This window comes from Lepisosteus platostomus, chromosome 9 (genome assembly GCF_059453375.1).
Source record: "Lepisosteus platostomus isolate fLepPlt1 chromosome 9, fLepPlt1.hap1, whole genome shotgun sequence".
Classification (NCBI taxonomy): Eukaryota; Metazoa; Chordata; class Actinopteri; order Semionotiformes; family Lepisosteidae; genus Lepisosteus; species Lepisosteus platostomus.
The window spans coordinates 58,057,804-58,073,790 of record NC_142619.1 but is presented as its reverse complement, the minus strand read 5'-3'; the positions used below and the strand labels follow the sequence as shown (position 1 = coordinate 58,073,790).

General features: G+C 50.8%; 1 protein-coding gene across 2 annotated transcripts in view; it reads left to right on the top strand.

Moving 5' to 3' along the window:
• Nucleotides 1-15,987, top strand: part of LOC148655326 (ankyrin repeat- and BTB/POZ domain-containing protein 3-A) — a 176,166-nt gene that overhangs the window by 143,570 nt on the left and 16,609 nt on the right. Inside the window, exons 4-10 of one of the 2 annotated variants that reach the window (XM_088645840.1) lie at nt 2,653-2,805; nt 3,234-3,399; nt 4,082-4,171; nt 6,348-6,449; nt 7,197-7,290; nt 8,881-9,016; nt 9,524-9,744. In XM_088645840.1, the coding sequence (XP_088501966.1) occupies nt 2,653-2,805; nt 3,234-3,399; nt 4,082-4,171; nt 6,348-6,449; nt 7,197-7,290; nt 8,881-9,016; nt 9,524-9,744 (962 nt within the window). The remainder of the gene's footprint in view (nt 1-2,652; nt 2,806-3,233; nt 3,400-4,081; nt 4,172-6,347; nt 6,450-7,196; nt 7,291-8,880; nt 9,017-9,523; nt 9,745-15,987) is intronic. The other variant, XM_088645841.1, reaches the window with a different exon arrangement.

The window sequence follows — 15,987 nt, the reverse complement described above, 5'->3', positions numbered from 1 at the left end:
GCAGCAACCTTAGTTTTTCCCAGGAGGTCTCCCATCCAGGTACTGACCAGGCTCACACCTGCTTAGCTTCAGTGGGTTGCCAGTTTTGAGTTGCAGGGTGATATGGCTGCTGGCTAAATGAACACGGGAGGTAACTGCAAGAGTGAAGATGGGGCGAAGGGAGGGGTATTGCCTATCTGTTTAATAATTCCATATCGAGCTGAGCTACAAAGAAAACCAAGTGACGTAGTGGTCCTCCGAAAGACCGAGTCTGGGAACTGACCCTGGACAGCCTTCTAACTCATTAGAACATGATATTCAGTCCTGAGATCGCAGGAAAACTCTTTCTCACAATATATGAAAATCAGTCTTCTAAACAAACTCACACTGACTGAGAAAAATAAAATGGTAAAAATATTCATTGGCTATTTTGATGCCGTTCTGGATTTTTTGAAGTTAGTGTTAATTCTTTCCCATTTTGTCTTCTTGTTCCAATATTGCTCCCAATCCAGAAGGCTGGTTTTATTTGCTAAGTAATTAAAGTGTAGCTGATTGTGTTTTATAAGATAAGAGACACATTCTCATTACTCTGATGAATTCTTTTTGAAACAGGCCATGTTTATTCTTCATTATTTTGTCTTCATTTTTCAAAATAGCTCCCATAGTAAAATTATATTTTGTTGGTTGAACAATTAAAATACAGCTCACTGTGTCTTAAGAGATAAGAGTCCCATCCTCAGAGCTCTGATAATTTCTTTAAAGCAGATTCTATGTAGTATCAGCCAAGAAACCAGATGTAAGTAAAATATATTGTTTCTGTATTTTATTGGATGTAATTTATTGATTTACTGACCAGTCACTTAGCTATCAGCTTAAAACATAAATGGGCATGTAGCCTGATTATAGTCAATATCATGTCATAATCTGTGTCTGCCCAGAAGAAACTGTACAAGAATGGGTTAGGAACTGTCTCACTGTAATCTTTTTTCACATTTGATCTGGAGAGTCATCAGAAATTCCCGTTCCCTGTCAAAAGCAACTGAGGTATAGTTTCCTATATTTTTTCAGCTTCAAGTTCAGAAGATGTTCTTTCACCCAAGCTGAGCATTTACTGACGGGTCCTGCAGTATACCATAAGCATTATATCACTTCTTCATTATATCACTTGTATACTGCTGTTATGATATCATCATACCATCTTGTTACCTGATCTTAGTAGCTATGCCAGGACTGAACTGGTAGACCTCTGAGGGAGGTTACAAGTTCTTGCTTGATGTTAGTTGTCCAGTAAGTAGCACTGTTCCCTCCATTGGTAATAGGAGACATTGTGCTGTAGAAGGTGATGTAAGGTTGAGCCGTTAAACCGAAGTCCTGACTACTTGGTCATTAAAGATCACGTGGCAATATTTGTAAGAGTAGAAGAGTTAACCTGGCTAAATTCTACTCTCGGTTTGGGCAATCTGGCCTTCCTGAAGTCCTCCCTTATTTGAAAAGTTGATCTTGCCCACCTGATATGCTGTGTAGTGAGGATTACCAGGCATAATAATAATTCCTTACACTTATAAAGTTATTTTCTGGACACTCAATTCAAAGTGCTTTACAGGTAATGGGGATCCCCTCTACTACCAGTGTGTAGCCCCACCTGGATGATGCGCCGGCAGCCATAGTGCGCCAGATCGCTCACCACACATCAGCTCTCAGTGGGGTGGAGAACAGAGTGATGAAGCCAGATCATAGTTGGGGATTATTAGGAGGCCATGACTGATAAAGGATCCTTTCCTGAGTCCTGGGCAATTTGGGCATTTCTACTCTTTTCGAGAAAATGCCCTGGGATTTTTAATGACCTCAGAGAGTCAGGACCTCGGTTTTATGTCTCATCTGAAGGAGGGCTCCTTTTAACAGTTCGTGTCCCCTTCACTATACTGGGGCATTAGGACCCACACAGATCACAGTGTGAGCACCCCAGTAACACCTCTTCCAGCAGCAACCTTAGCTTTTCCCGGGAGGTCTCTCATTCAAGGTCTCCCATAACCAGGCTCACACCTGCTGAGCTTCAGTGGGCTGCCAGCTGTGAGTCCAGGGTGAAATGGCTGCTGGCAATAATAACTGTTAATGGCTGTTACACTTCATGTCACCCACACTCATGGTTGTTTGAGCTCAGAGGTGGATGAAATGGGGTCCCTTCTTATATGAGGACCACTTTGGCATAAACAAGTGCCACAGAGGTGTAAATAATTTATTGTTATGCTTAACTACACTCATTTTCCACAGTCCCTCTCTGGGGAAAGAGCCCCTTTTCTTTCCTTCATGTACCGTTTCTTTGCTTAGGTGGATGCATCACTGTCCACTATTCATTTCTCTCAAAGCACTGCCTCATTGCACAGGTGTATCGTTTGCTCCAGGCAGCGGAGGATCGGCGCTCCATCGGTGACTCATTTCAATGTGGAATCTCCTATGACAGCTGAGAATTTAACCTTTCATAAATGAGGGTGATGGAATTTTCTCTGGGCTCAGTACGGCATGAGCTTTTTCCACGTAATATCCAATATGTTGAAAAATGAAAAAGTGTGCGCATGAGCCTGAGAGAAACTGAATTGCTGGTTTTCCAAAAAGCACTTTGAGGGCTCTCGTGCCATGTTGTGGTGATTGCAATGGCGTGGTCTCCCTCTTCAGGCCGTTTCTGGTACTGCCGCCGCTGATGGAGTGGATCCGAGTGGCCGTGGCCCACGCGGAGCACCGGCGCAGCTTCTCGGTGGACAGCGATGACGTGCGTCAGGCGGCACGGCTCCTGCTCCCCGGCGTGGACTGCGAGCCCCGGCAGCTCAAGTATGACACCGAGCCGCTCAGCGCACCGTGGAAGTGCACAGTTCACAGCCACGTCAGAGCCAAGACGAGAGATTATGCAGGAATTCCTGCAAGTACTGTACCGTACATCTTGCGTGCATGACGTGCAAAGTAAGATGGAACATGAGGTATTTGATCAGGCAAACTATATTTTAATTTAAATCTTTATGGCAGATGTTCCCGGCTTAAGCACATACAGGGAAAATGTAACACTGATTCAATCCCAAGTCCCGGCGGAGCATTAATAAACGGTTTACACGAGCAGGAGTTTCAGCCGTGATTAATATTTGCAAAGGCTAAAGCAGCGGCCGTCAGCATCAATGTAAGACGTTGTCTTTGTTCAAGCCTTCGACTCTGGACCGTAATGACCTTCTAATCTAGATGCACATTTCAATTGAAATGCCCTCTAGGACGGATGACTGTTTTTGTGCCTCTCGGAAGCTGGACGCTGCTGCCACAGAAGCCAAATTCCTGCAGGACCTAGGCTTTCGGATGCTGAACTGCGGGCGGACAGACCTGGTCAAGCAAGCCGTGTCTCTGCTGGGCCCAGAGGGCATCAACAGCATGAGTGAGCAGGTCAGAGGCCCGCCGGCGCTGATCCGGGAACCCCCAGCGCGCTGAATTCCCTGTGTGTGCGGCTTCGTTCCTGACTTTCAAAAAACAAAATAGCTCCCCTTGTGAAAGAAGACCAAAGTGGCTTCACAAGATAATGTGATCGCATGGGGAGTTTGTTTTGTGAGATTTGTTTAAAGTGCAAATTATTGCTTTTTCACGGGAACATTCAGAGCTGTTATCTAGAACAATGATGCTCAAATGTGTATGAAAAGACCCCAGGGGCTCCTCCTAGCTATAGCTATAGGAGATATTTGAAGATTCCTGGAGGGTTTCCAAATCTCAGATAGGAAATGAAGCTGCTCCAATGTTTAATAGCTAGAAAAATGTAAAGACCCTTCCTTATATTTTGCATCTGTATAAATAATATGCTAATAGTCTAGTATCAATAAGCTTATCTTCCTCAGTGCACTCTAGCCCTGAAACGTAAATGTGATTATTAAATGTTGCATTTGCTCTCCGAGCTTTGGACTGCTCTTCATAGAATCTACCTTATTTACCTTTGAGGACCACAGCTGTAGAAGTCACCTGCTGTGCTTGGGCCTCAGTTCTGCAGTAATGCCCTCTGACAGGGTGCTTGTGCTGCTCTTGTGTTCTCAGGGAATGACTCCTCTCATGTACGCTTGTGCTGCTCTTGTGTTCTCAGGGAATGACTCCTCTCATGTACGCTTGTGTCCGCGGAGATGAGGCCATGGTCCAGATGCTGCTGGATGCTGGAGCTGACATTAACACCGAGGTATGTGCTTTTGATCGAGCGCCTGGCCAGTGAGGTGAAAGTTTTTTTTCAAACACAATTGATTCCAATTAATTTAAAAAAATTAAATTAATTGATTCCAGTTAATTGAAGGATTTTTTATTTGGGGGACAGCAGAGTTTAGTTGTACCGTGATGTATTCCATGTACTGAACAGAAGTCCTTTCTTTTTGGTCCTTCGTGTCTCCTATGTTTTCTCATTACAACTGTAAACCCTTACTGTTGCATTGCTTGAGTCTGACCATCTTGTCCATATGTCTCTGCTTTAGCGTTCTCCCAGATGAGGGAGACTAATGAAGATTTAAGAACAAGCACCAGGCAAAGAAAGCTTGTCAAGTCACTGAAATTTCAGGAGGTCTACTAATGGCTTGGATTCAGAAAGAGTTAATCATGTTGTCTTTTATAATTACATGGGATTCCATCCTGAGCATTATTATTGTTCTCAGCTCATGAGTTAGATAATGCATTTTTTTCAATTTGCCATTTTGGTTATTTATCATAGTGTCTTGCAAAAATATTTGGACCCATGAAGATTCCCATTTTGTTGCTTTAAAGATTACAGTCATGTGACTATTGAAGTTCAATATGCATTTTGTATTAAAATAATAGTTATACAACTTACTCCACACATTCAAGGAAAGAAGTACAGTACGTAGATAATACAGTATGAAAGTAAACTGAAAAAAACCATGGTTGCATACTGTAGGTATTCAAACCCTTTGCTGTGGCAAACCTAAATTAATGTAGGTGCACAAAATTAACTTAACGAGCCAGTTAGTTAAGTGGCCCCTGTCTGTGTGCAATAATAGTGATTTACATGATTTCACAATAAATGTATGTGTCCCTTCGTCAACTAGAGAATTTCAAGAAAGGATTCAATCAAGAAGAGCAAGGGTCATTTAAAACAACTGTTTAAAATAAAGTTCTAGAAAAGTACAGATTAAGAGAAGGGTGTAAAAAATTAAAAACACTGAATATGAAGTGGATCGCTAATAAGTCAAACATGTACAGTACCATACCACCTAGACACTGTTTAGATCAGGCCTGAATAACAGGGCTGAAAACCCATCTCAGTTCCCACATGGAGTTTGCAACTGAGTTAAGACATACTGCAAAAGGTTTTGTGAAGAGGCAAAATTGGAACCCTTTGGTTTAAATTCAAAGAGTTATATCTGAGACAAATCAACAGAGAGAATCAGTCAGCACCATTCCTAGTGTCAGGCATGTAGGTGGAGGCATTATGTTATAGTTCTGATTCAGCTGAATATTCAGATTTTGAATAAAATATCGAGTTTTAAAAAAACTGCATCATTTTGTAATTTCACAGAATGAGACACCATAGGAAGGGTCTGAATATTTTTGCAAGGCACTATAAACATTCGTTATTTTTAACAGCTTAGTATATTCTTGTATTCTTTTTAGACTTTATTATATTTCAAAGATTTTATATAGAGTTCAGCTGGTTCAAAAGTAGTAATTAATTCTTTCACAGTGAATAGACTGAATTGTCCATTAAGAGTAGTAAAATTTCAATGGGAACAAAGAGTTCAAGCTAGTATGAAGAAGATAGCACTTTCTGAGAACAGGAGAAGAAACCCATTGAGCAGCGCAGCTTAGATGATGTTCTTAAATTTTAGCCCTCTTAAAGCATCGTATTGTTCCACACTTCCATCCTCTTGTCACATATCATGCACATAATAATGATGCTGTAGCACAGCAGAATTTTATGAGCCCCTTTCAACTCAAACGCAAAGAGCTCTAAAATGGCACACATAATACACACAGCTGAAGTAGAAAGAGAAAATCAAACAAAGAATTTCCGCCTAGTAAAACTGAACTCTACATCAAAGCCTTTAGGGGAAAATAGGGCTTTAAGTGAGATTAAAAATATCAATAGTCACAGAACTGCTAATGGATTTGGGCAATGAGTTGCACCCTTGTGATGCTACACGTTAGGAGGTTCTGTTGCTCATTGTGTTAGGAGGCCTCGATCTGCAGAGGTCAGAGTCAACCTGAACTATACTCTCGCAAGGAGCCCTTACAGTAACCTGGAGCTGGACCATTCAGTGGTTTTCAAGTGAGCAAGAGCACTGTACAGTAAACAGAACAGACATTTAATTCCTGTGTTTTTCTCTTCAATCATGCCCTTGGACTTCCAGGTGCCAAACACAGTGCACAGGTGCCCCTCAGTTTACCCTGAAACTCGCCATGGGACACCCCTCACTTTTGCTGTGTTACATGGACACATCCCTGTTGTTCAGGTAGTGATGTTTTGCCTGTTTTTTTTTTAATTTAATACCTGTTAATTTTATTAACATTACCATGGTGACATCAATTATTATTATTATGAATAATAATAATAATAATAATCAATCTTGTATTTGTAAGCACTGCATGTTGTTTGCATTCGATATGAAAGACTTGAAATTTAAAAGCGATCACCTAATAAGATGTACATTTAATGTGGTACAAACATGTGGGGCAGAGGCATCTTTGTGCTGTGCTGGACCTGTTTCATTGTGTTGCCACTGTGATCACGGTGGAGCTCTGCTGTAGAAAGCCATCAGTTTTTTGGTGCTCCTTGATATCTGGGCATTTGCTGGTTGCATTTTAAGGCTGATATTGGATGCTCTACCTGGATGAACAATAGTTCCATGGTGATCTTCATTAAATATTAAATACTTGAGCCACACCATCAGATCCAGTGTCTCTTTAAGAACAAATCTTCCACATCTGGAAGAACATGCCTTGTTTCTCTCGTTAGTCAGGGTTAAATGCATTGACACATTCACACACGCTCTACCTGCGCATCACATTGAAATTCACAGTTATACTGCCATTCTTCCAGCATGTTTGAAATAATCGCATTTTGCTAATGTGTCCACTTTGTCAGAAAGTACACCATTATATCTGGAAATAAACTGTATTTCCACTACCTTTTGTTTTTTTCATTAAATTACTCCAGTGACAGTATTAAGTACCAAGTGTTGGCCTCTTTCTTTTCCTAGCTGTTGCTGGATGCTGGGGCGAATGTTGAAGGCTCTTTGCAGGATGGGGCTGAAAATTATGCAGAAACTCCACTGCAACTGGCATCTGCTGCAGGTGGGTCAAGAGCTCTGAAGGAGCATTAGAGGAGCTTTGAAGACGTTCTAGAGGAACTGGGTAGAAACTATAGAGGAGCTCTGGAGAAGCTCTGGGAGACCTCTGGAGAAGCTCTAAAGAAGCTCTGGAAGAGCTATGGAAAAGCTCTAGAAGAGCTCTGGGGAAGCTCTAGAAGAACTGTGGAGAAGCTCTGGAGAAGCTGTAACTGTCACGGATGTCGGAAGGGATGAACCGCGGAGGTAGAGCTCCGGAGACTTAAAACAAAAAAGACCTGTACACAAGCACAAACCACAAACACAATAAACCTGGGAGACCAGGGAAACAAACCACAAAAAACAGATAGGAACCAAAAGTTCCGAGACACAGGGGACAGGGGGACCAGAGAGAAGGGGAAACCAGGAAGTGAAAAAATCTAAATACCAAGCAAAAAACAAAACATAAAAACACAAAAACCCAGGAAAAATACTGCAGACTGGGTAATAAGCATGTTCAAAATTCTATCACTGATATCGGAGTGGACAACCCGAGCAAACGCAGGCACTAGACCCGCTCACAGGCACGGATTTCAGGAAGCTGATATCCAGCAATGAGAATGGGAGAGGAAAAAAGGCTCACCACCCTATCGCTGATATCGGAGTGGACAACCCGAGGAAAGCCAGGCACAGGGCACGGATGACCGGAGTGATATCCAGCAATGAGGATAGGAGGGCCAGCTCAACATTCAATCACGGATACCGAAATGACAACCCAAGTCCCGATCACAGGCACGGATGTCAGGAGAAGCATCCCGCGATTAGAATAGAAGAGCTGAGAGGAAAAAAAAACCCAGATAGAGAAAAAACAAACTGTGGAAAAACAAAAAGCGCCGCTCGCGGGGTCAGGAGATGGCCCAGCATTCTGTCCCGGATGTCGGAAGGGACGAACCGTGGAATGGCAGGAGAGCGGAAAAAGACCCCTATGCGTAGCAGTGGGACGGGGGTTAGCCCGGGCTCAGCAGTTCAGGAGTCGTATAGAAACCATTGCCCTCAGACAGCGGACGTGGGGCGACCTGGTGCTAGGCGGGTCTCAGGACATCCGAACGTCAATGCTGAGCAAAGGGGAATGAGTGACCCGGAAAAATATAGCACCAGAGAGAGAGAGACACCGGAAGGAGAGCAAAGCACAGGAAACTAGGGACAGGACAGAGTGGGAGTGCCGTCTGGCTGCAGAGGGCGTGACAGTAACACATGGTCATTCAAGTTTGAGGACCAATAGACAAGAATATGTCACAAAGAAAAAAAGGATGTTAAGGCCAATAATAAGAATATTTCTCAAGCTTTACTACTGAGAGTGTGTAGGGAAATGTAGAGAGCGTTTATCACAGAACTAATTCTGAAACCCACTGTATTTCCAGAATTGTTGTGCATGCTGTGCATGATGAAAATGTCTTTGTATTTGAGAGCAGGAAAAGGGATCATCTAAGAAGCTTGAATGGATGAAGAGAAAACCAGTGCTGGAAAATAAGCTTTAATTTATGCTGTATCTGCTATGCTGTGCTTCGGTGTTGTTGAAACCAGGCTTTTTGTGTGTGTGTGATGTGGTTCTGTGCAGGTAACTTTGAGCTTGTCAGTCTGCTGCTGGAGAGAGGAGCAGATCCCATGATAGGGACGATGTATCGGAATGGCATTTCTTCGGCTCCGCAGGGGGACATGAACTCATACAGCCAGGCAGCTGCTCATGGCCACAGGTAACCCCAAGCCCTGTCTTTCCTGTTCCTAAGCCCTTTTCTTCCCATACACGGAAAGGAAGTACTGGGGAACTTTGAAATGAGACATTTTTCTATAATCAGAACCAATTAGTCTGGCACCAAAAAGCATCACTGTAGAGAAATGTTTGCTCATCCTTTGACAGACACCAGACATAGTGTTAACTATTGTCCATGTCAGGACTTTTCATTTCTCAGTGGATATTTCCCATGAGGTTGAATAGTGATTGAACTTGCTCATTACTTGTATGGAATGTCAGGTCCGTCAGCAATGGCTCCTTGGCACGGTTGTACTTTTTGCTGTGATACTGGGGGTTATTGAGGGGGAAGCATGCAATGATTCCCACAGTGGAACCCTTCTGTAGCTAATAGCCCCTTCATCATGCTAATAACTTGGATCAGAAATAACAATTGGAGCTCCCAAAAGACGATGTTTCACTTGCAGTCAGAGCAAGGCCTTGCGTTGCTAGAGTTTGTTCTCTCCCACAGGAATGTGTTTCGGAAGCTGCTCTCCCAGACAGAGAAAGGGAAGAGCGATGTACTGTCCCTGGAGGAGATCCTGGCAGAAGGGTCCGAGCTTGGAGAAGGGAATCCAGCCCACCTGGATTCTGGCCGCAACAGTAAGGCCAAGCTGAAGGCCCTGCGAGAGGCCATGTACCACAGCGCAGAGCACGGCCACGTGGATATTACTATTGACATTCGCAGTCTGGGTCAGTATTCCGCACACTACAGCAAACCAACACACAGGCAGCTGCCTTCTGGGTACACAAACATTGTAAGAAAAACACTCATCCTTGCCTAGAGTAGCAATTAAAATTTACTTCAAATTGGCCCTCACCTTCCCCCTGCAAAAGGAAGCGCATTAATGAGATGTGCTAAAAATGACTACATTATTTCAGTCTCTGCTCACATTAATTTAACATTACTGCTGCTAACTACAGATCCAAACTGTTCTTATGTCCTGGTCAGGCTCTGCCAGGCTAAAACAATTAATCTACATTATGACAAAGCCCTGTCATGCGGTACAAAATACTGAAGGTAATCAAAAATTACATTATGCGTAATGAGGACACTTTTTTCACTGTGATCATCTTTTCTCCAGTGTGACTGTGATTAATAGGAACTAAAAATGCATAGACTGTGGCTTGACTTCAAACTCCTTGATCGCTTTCTCATATAGAATTTAAAGAGACTAGAGGTGCAGAAGATTAGCATGCAAATGCCAGCCTTTAGAGACTCTGTCTTGACATTCAAGTGAAGTGTAGAAAGTGCCTTATATTTGTCATTTCTTGCTCCTCAACGGCATTACATCTCTTTAAGACTGCAATGCAAAGTGACAGAGTACATCCCGATCTACATCCCATTTAATATGGTGACGGCTATTTGCAAAAAAAAGCATTACGCTTCTTATCACAACAGGAAATAGATTTTCGTGTTAAAATGATTAAAATCAATTCATAAAAGAAATGCTGAAAAAATAACTATCAATCCATTGCTTATCTTAGCTTTGAGAATCCCCATCAGCACAAAACCTGTTGAACTGCAGGAGAACACCATAGAAGTATAGAGAATGCAACTAAAAATTACAGATGCAGTATTGTTTAGTGTTAACTGTGATTAGTGGCAAATCAGGATAGTAACGGAATACAGACATAGACATTGACTGGTCTGAAAGAGTGACTTTGGGTAGATGGATTGGTAGCTTCCTTCCTGTTCCTCAAGCTGGCCAGGGGATTGCCATGGGTGCTGAATATCCTCCAAACTAACATAAGGGACCAGCAGGGGGGACTCACCCTGCGGTCTGTGTGGGTCCTAATGCCCCAGTATAGTGGGGGGGACACCGTACTGCAAAAAAATACTGCCCTTCGGATGAGAAGCAACACCGAGGTCCTGACTCTCTGGTCAAAATCCCAGGGCGTTTCTTGAAAAGAGTAGGGGTGTTACCCCGGTGTCCTGGCAAAATTTTCTCCTGGCCTTTACCGATCATGGCCTTCTAATAACCCCCATCTCTGAACTGGCTTCATCACTCTGCTCTCCTCCCTACTGAGAGCTGGTGTGTGGTGAGAGTACTGGAGCACTCTGGGTGCCATTGCGACACACAGTACAGCTGGGTGTGGAGGGGAGTACCCATTGCCTGTAAAGGAGGCCATTCAGCTGGACTGGCCTGTGTGATAGAGAGCAAAGGGGCTCATCTGGCTGTTTCTTCAGAGAAGAAAGTGTATCGGCTTAAACAACACAGCTGGGTGACTTGTTGCCCTTTGGGTGAAGAAGTACCTCCTATTCTTGGTTTCAAAAGCACTTGCAGTCAGTGTCTGCCTGGGCCCTGTGGCTCGTGTTCCCCTGGGCCTGTGGGCTGAGAGCCGTGTGCTTGCTGTGTGTGCAGGCGTGCCCTGGGCCCTGTGGCTCGTGCTCCGCTGGGCCTGTGGGCTGAGAGCCGTGTGCTTGCTGTGGGTGCAGGCGTGCCCTGGGCCCTGTGGCTCGTGTTCCCCTGGGCCTGTGGGCTGAGAGCCGTGTGCTTGCTGTGTGTGCAGGCGTGCCCTGGGCCCTGTGGCTCGTGCTCCGCTGGGCCTGTGGGCTGAGAGCCGTGTGCTTGCTGTGGGTGCAGGCGTGCCCTGGGCCCTGTGGCTCGTGTTCCCCTGGGCCTGTGGGCTGAGAGCCGTGTACACAGCAAGCCGTGTGCTTGCTGTGTGTGCAGGCGTGCCCTGGGCCCTGTGGCTCGTGTTCCCCTGGGCCTGTGGGCTGAGAGCCGTGTGCTTGCTGTGTGTGCAGGCGTGCCCTGGGCCCTGTGGCTCGTGTTCCCCTGGGCCTGTGGGCTGAGAGCCGTGTGCTTGCTGTGTGTGTAGGCGTGCCCTGGGCCCTGTGGCTCGTGCTCCGCTGGGCCTGTGGGCTGAGAGCCGTGTGCTTGCTGTGTGTGCAGGCGTGCCCTGGGCCCTGTGGCTCGTGTTCCCCTGGGCCTGTGGGCTGAGAGCCGTGTGCTTGCTGTGTGTGCAGGCATGCCCTGGACCCTGTGGCTCGTGTTCCCCTGGGCCTGTGGGCTGAGAGCCGTGTGCTTGCTGTGTGTGCAGGCGTGCCCTGGGCCCTGTGGCTCGTGTTCCCCTGGGCCTGTGGGCTGAGAGCCGTGTGCTTGCTGTGTGTGCAGGCGTGCCCTGGGCCCTGTGGCTCGTGCTCCGCTGGGCCTGTGGGCTGAGAGCCGTGTGCTTGCTGTGTGTGTAGGCGTGCCCTGGGCCCTGTGGCTCGTGTTCCCCTGGGCCTGTGGGCTGAGAGCCGTGTACACAGCAAGCCGTGTGCTTGCTGTGTGTGCAGGCGTGCCCTGGGCCCTGTGGCTCGTGTTCCCCTGGGCCTGTGGGCTGAGAGCCGTGTGCTTGCTGTGTGTGCAGGCGTGCCCTGGGCCCTGTGGCTCGTGCTCCGCTGGGCCTGTGGGCTGAGAGCCGTGTGCTTGCTGTGTGTGCAGGCGTGCCCTGGGCCCTGTGGCTCGTGTTCCCCTGGGCCTGTGGGCTGAGAGCCGTGTGCTTGCTGTGTGTGCAGGCATGCCCTGGGCCCTGTGGCTCGTGCTCCGCTGGGCCTGTGGGCTGAGAGCCGTGTGCTTGCTGTGTGTGCAGGCGTGCCCTGGGCCCTGTGGCTCGTGTTCCCCTGGGCCTGTGGGCTGAGAGCCGTGTGCTTGCTGTGTGTGCAGGCGTGCCCTGGGCCCTGTGGCTCGTGCTCCGCTGGGCCTGTGGGCTGAGAGCCGTGTGCTTGCTGTGTGTGCAGGCGTGCCCTGGGCCCTGTGGCTCGTGTTCCCCTGGGCCTGTGGGCTGAGAGCCGTGTGCTTGCTGTGTGTGCAGGCGTGCCCTGGGCCCTGTGGCTCGTGTTCCCCTGGGCCTGTGGGCTGAGAGCCGTGTGCTTGTTGTGTGTGCAGGCGTGCCCTGGGCCCTGTGGCTCGTGCTCCGCTGGGCCTGTGGGCTGAGAGCCGTGTGCTTGCTGTGTGTGCAGGCGTGCCCTGGGCCCTGTGGCTCGTGTTCCCCTGGGCCTGTGGGCTGAGAGCCGTGTGCTTGCTGTGTGTGCAGGCGTGCCCTGGGCCCTGTGGCTCGTGCTCCGCTGGGCCTGTGGGCTGAGAGCCGTGTGCTTGCTGTGTGTGCAGGCGTGCCCTGGGCCCTGTGGCTCGTGCTCCGCTGGGCCTGTGGGCTGAGAACCGTGTGCTTGCTGTGTGTGCAGGCGTGCCCTGGGCCCTGTGGCTCGTGTTCCCCTGGGCCTGTGGGCTGAGAGCCGTGTGCTTGCTGTGTGTGCAGGCGTGCCCTGGGCCCTGTGGCTCGTGTTCCCCTGGGCCTGTGGGCTGAGAGCCGTGTGCTTGCTGTGTGTGCAGGCGTGCCCTGGGCCCTGTGGCTCGTGTTCCCCTGGGCCTGTGGGCTGAGAGCCGTGTGCTTGCTGTGTGTGCAGGCGTGCCCTGGGCCCTGTGGCTCGTGCTCCCCTGGGCCTGTGGGCTGAGAGCCGTGTGCTTGCTGTGTGTGCAGGCGTGCCCTGGGCCCTGTGGCTCGTGCTCCGCTGGGCCTGTGGGCTGAGAGCCGTGTGCTTGCTGTGTGTGCAGGCGTGCCCTGGGCCCTGTGGCTCGTGTTCCCCTGGGCCTGTGGGCTGAGAGCCGTGTGCTTGCTGTGTGTGCAGGCGTGCCCTGGGCCCTGTGGCTCGTGCTCCGCTGGGCCTGTGGGCTGAGAGCCGTGTGCTTGCTGTGTGTGCAGGCGTGCCCTGGGCCCTGTGGCTCGTGTTCCCCTGGGCCTGTGGGCTGAGAGCCGTGTGCTTGCTGTGTGTGCAGGCGTGCCCTGGGCCCTGTGGCTCGTGCTCCGCTGGGCCTGTGGGCTGAGAGCCGTGTGCTTGCTGTGTGTGCAGGCGTGCCCTGGGCCCTGTGGCTCGTGCTCCGCTGGGCCTGTGGGCTGAGAACCGTGTGCTTGCTGTGTGTGCAGGCGTGCCCTGGGCCCTGTGGCTCGTGTTCCCCTGGGCCTGTGGGCTGAGAGCCGTGTGCTTGCTGTGTGTGCAGGCGTGCCCTGGGCCCTGTGGCTCGTGTTCCCCTGGGCCTGTGGGCTGAGAGCCGTGTGCTTGCTGTGTGTGCAGGCGTGCCCTGGGCCCTGTGGCTCGTGCTCCGCTGGGCCTGTGGGCTGAGAGCCGTGTGCTTGCTGTGTGTGCAGGCGTGCCCTGGGCCCTGTGGCTCGTGTTCCCCTGGGCCTGTGGGCTGAGAGCCGTGTGCTTGCTGTGTGTGCAGGCGTGCCCTGGGCCCTGTGGCTCGTGCTCCGCTGGGCCTGTGGGCTGAGAGCCGTGTGCTTGCTGTGTGTGCAGGCGTGCCCTGGGCCCTGTGGCTCGTGTTCCCCTGGGCCTGTGGGCTGAGAGCCGTGTGCTTGCTGTGTGTGCAGGCGTGCCCTGGGCCCTGTGGCTCGTGCTCCGCTGGGCCTGTGGGCTGAGAGCCGTGTGCTTGCTGTGTGTGCAGGCGTGCCCTGGGCCCTGTGGCTCGTGTTCCCCTGGGCCTGTGGGCTGAGAGCCGTGTGCTTGCTGTGTGTGCAGGCGTGCCCTGGGCCCTGTGGCTCGTGTTCCCCTGGGCCTGTGGGCTGAGAGCCGTGTGCTTGCTGTGTGTGCAGGCGTGCCCTGGGCCCTGTGGCTCGTGCTCCGCTGGGCCTGTGGGCTGAGAGCCGTGTGCTTGCTGTGTGTGCAGGCGTGCCCTGGGCCCTGTGGCTCGTGTTCCCCTGGGCCTGTGGGCTGAGAGCCGTGTGCTTGCTGTGTGTGCAGGCGTGCCCTGGGCCCTGTGGCTCGTGCTCCGCTGGGCCTGTGGGCTGAGAGCCGTGTGCTTGCTGTGTGTGCAGGCGTGCCCTGGGCCCTGTGGCTCGTGTTCCCCTGGGCCTGTGGGCTGAGAGCCGTGTGCTTGCTGTGTGTGCAGGCGTGCCCTGGGCCCTGTGGCTCGTGCTCCGCTGGGCCTGTGGGCTGAGAGCCGTGTGCTTGCTGTGTGTGTAGGCGTGCCCTGGGCCCTGTGGCTCGTGCTCCGCTGGGCCTGTGGGCTGAGAGCCGTGTGCTTGCTGTGTGTGCAGGCGTGCCCTGGGCCCTGTGGCTCGTGTTCCCCTGGGCCTGTGGGCTGAGAGCCGTGTGCTTGCTGTGTGTGCAGGCGTGCCCTGGGCCCTGTGGCTCGTGCTCCGCTGGGCCTGTGGGCTGAGAGCCGTGTGCTTGCTGTGTGTGCAGGCGTGCCCTGGGCCCTGTGGCTCGTGTTCCCCTGGGCCTGTGGGCTGAGAGCCGTGTGCTTGCTGTGTGTGCAGGCGTGCCCTGGGCCCTGTGGCTCGTGCTCCGCTGGGCCTGTGGGCTGAGAGCCGTGTGCTTGCTGTGTGTGCAGGCGTGCCCTGGGCCCTGTGGCTCGTGTTCCCCTGGGCCTGTGGGCTGAGAGCCGTGTGCTTGCTGTGTGTGCAGGCGTGCCCTGGGCCCTGTGGCTCGTGCTCCGCTGGGCCTGTGGGCTGAGAGCCGTGTGCTTGCTGTGTGTGCAGGCGTGCCCTGGGCCCTGTGGCTCGTGTTCCCCTGGGCCTGTGGGCTGAGAGCCGTGTGCTTGCTGTGTGTGCAGGCGTGCCCTGGGCCCTGTGGCTCGTGTTCCCCTGGGCCTGTGGGCTGAGAGCCGTGTGCTTGCTGTGTGTGCAGGCGTGCCCTGGGCCCTGTGGCTCGTGCTCCGCTGGGCCTGTGGGCTGAGAGCCGTGTGCTTGCTGTGTGTGCAGGCGTGCCCTGGGCCCTGTGGCTCGTGTTCCCCTGGGCCTGTGGGCTGAGAGCCGTGTGCTTGCTGTGTGTGCAGGCGTGCCCTGGGCCCTGTGGCTCGTGCTCCGCTGGGCCTGTGGGCTGAGAGCCGTGTGCTTGCTGTGTGTGCAGGCGTGCCCTGGGCCCTGTGGCTCGTGCTCCGCTGGGCCTGTGGGCTGAGAACCGTGTGCTTGCTGTGTGTGCAGGCGTGCCCTGGGCCCTGTGGCTCG